This window comes from Corvus kubaryi, unplaced genomic scaffold (genome assembly GCF_017639235.1).
Source record: "Corvus kubaryi isolate FWS band 111438036 unplaced genomic scaffold, C.kubaryi_AGA036_p1.0 37308, whole genome shotgun sequence".
Classification (NCBI taxonomy): Eukaryota; Metazoa; Chordata; class Aves; order Passeriformes; family Corvidae; genus Corvus; species Corvus kubaryi.
Window position 1 is genome coordinate 21,259,514 of NW_024581096.1, and position 8,469 is coordinate 21,267,982.

The window sequence follows — 8,469 nt, forward strand, 5'->3', positions numbered from 1 at the left end:
TCAAGGGGAACTGCAACCTGAGATAGCTGAGCTAACGCTCTCCTCTTACAGATTCAGACCTGCCACCTGGAAGGTGTCCAACCCTTCACCCATGCCTCTGGCCTCAGCCCAGCTCCCCATCTTCGTGCAGGCGGCTGCAGAGCCCAGCCTGTGCCACTCAGGAGTGGGGGTTTATCTCTGATAAAGGTGGTGAGAGCTGATGCATTTCCGACAAACGCTTGCCTAAATCTCTTCTTTCACGCTCAGGAGATGATCTTACTCATATTTATCCAGGGCCAAGCACATGGAGAGCAGTTCATCCATATCACAGAGCTACTTCTCCAGAAGAGCGAGCGCTCAGGACTGGCTGTTCTGCTTGTGAAATGCAAAGTAGCTCCAGCAATTTCGTTGGAGCTGCACTCTCCTGTACCAGCTGAGGGTTTAGCCCACGAGTCCTTTCCTGCTGTGAGACAGGTGTTGAACAGGATGGAGGCAATCACACACGTTCCCTTGAGTCATCTCTCCCAGGCAGGGGCAATAATAAATTCAGATAAGGTGTTGGGTCATTTAAAGATCTATTAAGATTGAATGGTTGACTTCCTCCTCAAGGGAACCTCTCCTTAATTGTTCATTGCTTTCACTCATGCACTACCTTCTCCAGAGCCCTCCTGCCCCCCGAGTGTCCTTAGATTCTCCATTTCACAAATCAATTTGGATTAAAAAAGCAGTGAGATACTTCAGCACCCACAGCTCCAGTAGTAACTGGGTGGGTTTTTGGCAGATAACGTCTCCAGACGTTATCTCATTCCCTTGTGGCAGCCACCCTGGGGATGTCTGCATTTTTAAAATGCTCCAATATACATTTCTTGTCAGTGGATGTTATTTGTGCATGCTAGCTCACATGCAGTATCCTTTAATGCTTACATCTTTGACATACCAACACTCTTTTAGAAGGTTGTATCTCAATAGTGCAAAATCTCTCAACAATTCTGGGTCAGTTTAGTGTATTCTTTCACTGTTAACATGACCTCAATAGAAATAACAATACTTTGCCCTCCTAGTGCATCTGTCGATGCTCACAGCACTGCTTAAGGCTGGCAATAAATTGGTTTTACCAAATAATTGCTCCTAAGTGGTAATGTCAGCAACATTATTTCAAGACTAATTATTCTCAATAAGATTCAATAATAGCAAAAGCACAAGTTTCCTCTTTTTAGCACCAAACCATGTAGCTCTCTTTTCCCGCAGACCTGTGGCTTCCGAGCCCAAAACCGAGCTCCCAGAAAGGAGCAGTGCCCTGGTGAGTCTGTCAGGAAAATACAACTCTGTTTCCTCATTAGCACTTGCAGATGGAGTGCTGACATCCCACCTGAGGCTGGTTTGCTGGCTCCTCTTTCATATCTTGATTGCCTTCCCACTCACGTTACATGCACCATACATCACCGCGTGGCCGGCACGCTGGTACCAATTTGAGAGTACGTGTCTGGTGTGCAAGCTGTCCTGGCTTCATTTCAACATCATTAGCTTAAAACTATGCTGAGAAAATAGGCACCAGCTCAGTGTGGGTAGCATACACACACAGAGCAAAACCAGCGTGGAGCTACAGCAAAACCAGCGTGGAGTTACAGCAAGATGGTTGGCTTCTTTATGGAAATTTCCTGTAGGACATCACCAGAGCCTGGAAACACTTAACTTCATGCACAAGACTGCAACCACACTGCCTCTTTGATAGGGATACCAGCTACATCTTCCAGGGTAGGATGCCTCTCTTCTATGTGTAGCCATTCAATCTAATTTTATGTTGTCATCACAGATCCCTCAGTACTCAACGAACGAGCAGAGCTTCTCCAAACAGTGATTTATCCCACCCTAAGACATCAGATCTAACACTGGAAGAAGAAATTATCCTCTGGAGATATCTTGCATCTTCCTATATCTCTCTCCACTGACTATAAAGAAAACTTAAATTAGCTTAGACTACACAATTACTTCTTGTGTAATGAAATCTTCTCAAAGCAACCCTGTCCTTTCTTACAAGGCACCAGAAAGCCAAGCTCTTTTTTTCTGAAAACCCTTACTTTTGGGCACATCCATGGGGTTCAGGCTGCCAATGAGGTCTCTGACATACAGTCCATCCCCATCCTCCTTGCTCAGCCAATTGTTGCAGGGGAAGTAAAAGCGGAGGTGAGGTCTGTTCATGTCGGTCACGATCACACGGTCGAGGAACCATCCCGCATTCAGTCCAGTGTTGTCATGCTCAATCCTAGAGGAAGAACAACCCTATTTTGATATTTTGGTTAAGACTGGCCACTAGCACTGTAATTTTGTGGACTGTTATATGCTAGGCAAGACTAGAGAAACTATACACAAAATTCCTGTTTATGGCTGTCTATCCAAAGAGTTTCAAGGAACTTATGGGCTTTTACAGGATATATTAAAAATAACAACCTTCCATATGGGCAGAGATCACAGGTGAATCTGTGAATCTTTTATCTGCAAGGAGATGCTCACAAAAATACACACACCTCCACGTTCATTCAACATGTGCATTCATTCACCTCGCACTGCGTATCTAAAGCATAAGGGACTCTGTTCCCACCCAAGACTCCTCCTGCTCTATTCTACTCTTACATTGTTTTAACCACCTCTTCCCAGCTTTCTTTGTACTACTTACTAATTTTAAATTTTATATCAGTCAGTCAGACAGTGGTTAAACATAATAATTATCATTTACATTACATTAAGTTAGCAAAAGTGGATAGCAAACCCCATTTACCTCCATTGGGACATAAAAACAGTCCTAAACGTCTTTCCCTATGATTGCATATGACAGAAATACAATTCTTGGTGGGGAGCATGGATGCTTATAAGCAATACTGCAGGTGATTTCACACTTCAGTTCAAATCTTTGGCAGTAAACAAGCTTTTACCACCCCTTAACTTCACCTTGATGGGAGCACGTTAAGAAATAATGAATAAAACATGGCAATGTTTAAACCTCTACAGCCTACAGTCATCCTATTAGCACCTCATGGAGCAGGTGCTGTGGTAGCAGCGTTGTGCAGGTACCTTATTTTCTTTATTTGTCCAACGTTATTGGTTTTCACTCGGAACACATCTGTTTTGCTCCTCTCAAAGGCCGTGCTGCTCCTGCAATGCACATGCATCAAAAGGCAAGGTGAAAAACCAGCAGCCTTGACAGCAAGCACACAAGTGCTAGCATTTATGGATAAAGAAGTGTCATTCCTAATGTTGGGAAGACCTAGTTTTCAATGCCCTCTCCCCCATGACAGGTTTTGGATGCCCTAAGTACTGACATTTAGCAGACTTTTCCCCTTCTCAGACTCCAAGAGATCTTCGAGAAGCTGAGGCAGAAGCTTTAGGGGAGATGCAATATGCTTTTCATCTCAGAGTCCCACTCCCAGACGTGTCCTCTCCTGTCATCAGCCTCTAGGCAGCAAGAAAACCTGCTCCTGGTGATGGAGCAAAGGGGGTCCACAGCCCAGCAAGTTCCCTGTGTGGCCACAGATCTGCCCAGAGCTCAGCCAGAGATAGAAGCATCCAACCACATCCAACTTTCCATGCCCATCTCCCATCACTTTTTTTAACAACTACTGAAACTTTGATGCTTCCTCCTACAATCCGTATATCATTCCAAGTAAAACAATTGTAGGCAGGAAGTCGTTTGACTTTTCTGGTGAAGTGTTAAGTGTGCAGTTTGTATTTCACAGGTGCAAGTGCAAAAGCAATATAAAGTCTATTGGCCCAGGTCAGGGGATGTAGAATTTAATTCCCAGTTCTGCCTCCAGCCTGTGGTGTGATCCTTGGCAAGCACCTGTGTCCTTTTCTAAGCTAGTATTTTCCATGAAAACACTATGAATAACATCAAGGCAAAGCTCTGAAGACTCTCCCACTTGCCCTCCCTGATGGACCCCCATTTCCCCTGGGCCGCTAAGCATGGCTACGGATGATTAAACTCAGCAAAACCCAGAAGTCGTATTAAAATGAACAAGAAACCACAGCACTCGAGCAGCGTAAAGCCACAGCGACAAGCGGTTTGAACATAGAAAGTTAATGAATATTAATAATCCCAACGAGGGGGTTTGGCTTCGTTCGCCACTCTTCATGTTGCTGAAGGACTTCTGCGTGCCTTGCTTACAGGTAATTTCGTGTTCTGCTAGACCCATGCTCAGCCTTCCTCCTCCTCCTCCTCCTCCTTCTCCCCCTTGTCCATTCTGCTGTTTCACACCCCGTGCTGGGAGCACCACCAGTGTACGAAAAGGCTAAAATTGTTAACCTTGCCGTGAAGACAAGAGACAATTAAACCCGGCTCAGCCTCCCCCAACCTGGGTGCCCGAGAGAAAACAGCCAACGAGTGCAAGGCAATTAGTCTGTCAGGCTTGAATGAGCATCATAATGACAGCAGCTTCTCCCCGCATTGGCTCAGAGATCGATGCAGTGCTGCAGACTGCTACGGAGATGGCATGAAAGTATTAAGTGAGAACAATCAGGCCAAAGCTCTCAGTGCACCAGTCCCGCTGGCTGCTGGTTTGTGGCAGTCCTGCTGCCATGCTGGGCTGTCTCAGTTGCTGGGATGGATGCTGGGGAGCAAACCTCCTTCTGCGGGGCATCCAAAAGTGAGCAGATGCTTAGTGCATCCTGAAATAGCTTGGGAAAGCATTGGAAAACGTGACATAGTCCAGGAGTCAAACCCCTGGGAAGCCTTGCTGTCAAAAGGTAGGAAGAGTTTTGACAAGTCTCTTCCCTTGAGATGGATCTGCAGCATCAACAGCACAGGGAAAGAAAAATCCAGTCCTTCCTTCCAGCACTGCCAAATGCGTGGGGAGAGGGTGAGTGAGGGAATATCCCACAGTGAATGGCTACACTGGAATTTAACCTAAAATAAAGAAAGAGTGATAGAAATGGAGAAATTACAGCTGGGTCATGTCAGAGTCTGGTCTGGGCTAGGACTAGGATGAGACATTCACAGCCAGACAACCATAAGGAACTTGTTACACCAAACAATGAGGCAAACTGGCTTGCACAGCCCTGGTGACAAATAAAGCAGGAAAAATATGTCTTGGAAATTGCAGCACTAAATTTCCAATGTTCAGGCTTGACTGGGTTCAAACCCAGAGATCTTAGACCATAAGCTTAGTCTAAGGATCTTCTGAATTTCACTAGAGCCCTGTCATTAATCTGAAATAACAGGCCAGGGCAACTCCAGAAATGTTTCATTTGGGTTTGTTATTTGACATACTTGATTTGCTTTAGCAGCTCTGTTTTTTCCATAATCTGTTGCAGCATTTTTCCCAACTTCTTTGTAAGAAACATCCAAGGAGCTTCATCAAAGACTAGTATATGGAATTGTGTTATATATATATATATATTTGTAGCCGAAACTCTTTTCAGATTCTTTCAGTTGAGTAATTGCCTGCAGGCTGCACTGCTTGTGGTGCTGCAAATGTACAATCATTCAGAACACTTTGTCCCCTGGCTGGGTAAGTGGTGCTGCTAAAAGTCGCCACAAGAACTGGTACATATTTGAGTGTAGCATTTATAAATCCCTGCATTCATCTCCTCTGCAGGCCATGGGCACAGACAACAGAGCCAGTGCCATGAGAGTTTTGCTGCTTCTTGGTGTGTTGACAACAAGAAAGCCTCGATGATGCAATTTTATATGCAAAAGTACATAAAATAAACATTTGTACCAGTATTTTTTTTTTTTCAAATGAAGGTGAATTTAAAAGAGTTGATCCCACCACCTAAGTAAAAGTCACATTTGAAATGGAAATTTTGAATGTTTGTAAATTATAGTCTTCCCTTTTGGTCAGCTAACAGCACCGTTTTCACAGCTGAGTTCTTAGGAACAGACAGAAAATCTGGGTACTGGTCACAGCAGTGGTATAAAAATAATGACCTTCAGCAGTGATAGAGTAACCTAAACCAATTTAGCATTGAATCCCTGCTTAACAATCATTTAAATTGCCTTTCCATTAGGTGTTTTACCTGACAATGCTTTGTGCACACAGAATTGCCAGCAAAAGCACCATGGACTAAGGGCTGCACAGAAGCACAAAGTGTTATTCTGGATGTCAGTTCAAACAAAATTTTAAAAATGCTCCATTAAACCATTAGAAAGAGTCAGTTCTTGGTTGCATCTCCCTGAAACGCTGTCCATAGGTCTGCCTGCTCCTGCCACGGATGTTTAGCAGCAGTTGGAGAAACCGGGTGTCGGGGATGATTTCAGAACGTCATACAGCACAAACCATCCTAAAACCTGCCACTCTCTAGTAAAAAATAAATGCTGCTTGGTTCACCTGCTGGGTCAGGGGCGTTTCTCGTGCACTACAGGTGGGCAGTGTAGAATATCACAGAATCACATAATCATTTGTGTTGGAAAAGCTCTCCAAGGACATTGAGTCCAACCATTCCCCCAGCACTGCCAAGGCCACCACTGACCCATGTCCCCAAGTGCCACATCCACACAGCTTTTAAACCCCTCCATGCATGGGGACTCCACCACTGCCCTGGGAAGCCTGTGCTGCGGCTGGACAGCCCTTTCCATAAAGAAATTTTTCTTAATGTTCAGTCTAAACCTCCCCTGGCCCAGCCTGAGGCCATTCCCTCTTACCCTGTCCCTGTTCCCTGCGAGCAGAGCCCGACCCCCCCGGCTGCCCCCTCCTGTCAGGGACTTGTGCAGAGCCACAAGGTCCCCCCTGAGCCTCCTTTGCTCCAGCCTGAGCCCCTTTCCCGGCTCCCTCAGCCGCTCCTGGGGCTCCAGCCCCTTCCCAGCTCCGTTCCCTTCTCTGGACACGCTCCAGCCCCTCCATGTCTCTCTTATCCTGAGGGGCCCAGAGCTGTCCCCAGCACTTTAAGGTGTGTCAGAGCTGAATTGAGAGGGACAGGAAGGAAATTTCTCCCCAAAACCACACAATGACCCCTGCTATCTCCCCGTATATTTGCAATTGCTCTAATGTTCTCTCTCCACATCCTGTTCCCATGTAGGATTTCCACTTCCACACGTCAGCCAGTACCATCTGTAAAGGTGACATGAAAAGGTGTGAGGGATGAGCACTGATCTGACCCGGTTGTTTTCCTGGCTTAAAAGTACAGACAGCTTTCCTCACCCTCAGGTTGTCCAATACACATTATAGGCTGTGTGAATCTGTATTATCAGGCCTCTGGTTAAGATGGCATCTTGCCAGAAGATGCAAAAGGTATTGGAAAAAAGCTGACAATGTGTTGGCCTCATCCTTCTGTCCCTCCCTACACTCTCACAATCAATCACTCCTGGAGAGAGGACACTGTCCTGTACAAACTCACAAACAGCCTAACTACAAAAAATCCCCCATATGTTCAGACCATATTTACTCTTAGTGCAGAGCTCCAATAGCAGCATCATTAACCTCCTCCTTGGAGCAACAAATACTCCAGGGAGTTTGGTCTGCAAATATTTAGCCAAGACTGCTGTCATGAAGCTGACAGCATCAGTCAGCGGGCGGCTGCAAATACCACGTGAGGCAGCACACGTCCAAAACCACTCCAGATGGAAAAAAAGCCAGCAGAAGAGCACAGCCACTGTCAATGTCTGTACCAAGGACATTATCGACCAGCAGAATGAATCCTGCTTAAACAGGCACAGAAAAATTGGTGAAAAAAGAGTCCCACTTGAAGGGGTTTAATTGGATGAGATGAATTGCTCAGGGCTGTAGCAGCATGATGGCACTTGGGAGCCAAACACCAGCCCAAAACCGTGGGAGTCTGAATTTACCCCGAAACTTTGTAAAGTGCAGTAGGACACACAGACTCTGCCTTATCCATAAGCATTCCAGGTACAGATTCAGACAGCCTTAATTACAGACATAGAGTAAGTGCTCCTTCACTTTGTACTGCATGGAGCAGCATCGTCTTAATATCAGTTTCTCATCTTTGGTGGTGTGATTTGCATAAACAAAATAAAGTAGTGGTGTTTAATTTAGATAATCTTAGCTGTGATTTATCATAAAATAATTGAATCATAGAACGTCCTGGTTTGGAAGGGACCTTAAAGATAATTTCTTTCCAACCCCACTGCTGTGGGTGGGGATGTCTTTGTTATCTGCATTTTGGCTGTTATTTTCTAGAAAAACTGTATGCAAAGCAAACAGTGCCACCAAGAACAGCACAAAGGTTGCTCAGTGTTTCCCAGTATTAAGTTACATTTTTAATTACATTCACTTTGCCGGATTGAGGTAAATTTTATTCTGTTGAAAATTTTCATCCCTTTCCCAAAGAGAAATATTTTTAAATTTTTGATGAGAATGAGGTCAGGCATTTTTAAGACTGACATTAATGAGTTGGGATAGGGGGAGGATTTTGAGCAAGGCAGAATGGTTGAGTTTGTTCCAGGAAGACACCTTACTCTCATCCCAAGAGGAAAACTGGCCAGGTTTTACAGTCTGAAAAATGCAGCTGACACTGGATCAGCAGGGACCTGGGTCTAGCAGC

The 8,469-nt window shown here is 45.1% G+C and overlaps 1 protein-coding gene across 1 annotated transcript in view; it reads right to left on the reverse strand.

The window, feature by feature from the left end:
- Positions 1 to 3,129, reverse strand: part of LOXHD1 (lipoxygenase homology PLAT domains 1) — a 122,448-nt gene extending 119,319 nt beyond the window's left edge. Inside the window, exons 1-2 of the mRNA XM_042028789.1 lie at positions 3,049 to 3,129; positions 2,058 to 2,242 (exon numbers count right to left, since the gene is read on the reverse strand). Coding sequence (XP_041884723.1) covers positions 2,058 to 2,178 — 121 coding nt within the window. The 5' untranslated portion in view covers positions 2,179 to 2,242; positions 3,049 to 3,129. The remainder of the gene's footprint in view (positions 1 to 2,057; positions 2,243 to 3,048) is intronic.
- Between the last annotated feature and the right edge of the window lie 5,340 nt (positions 3,130 to 8,469).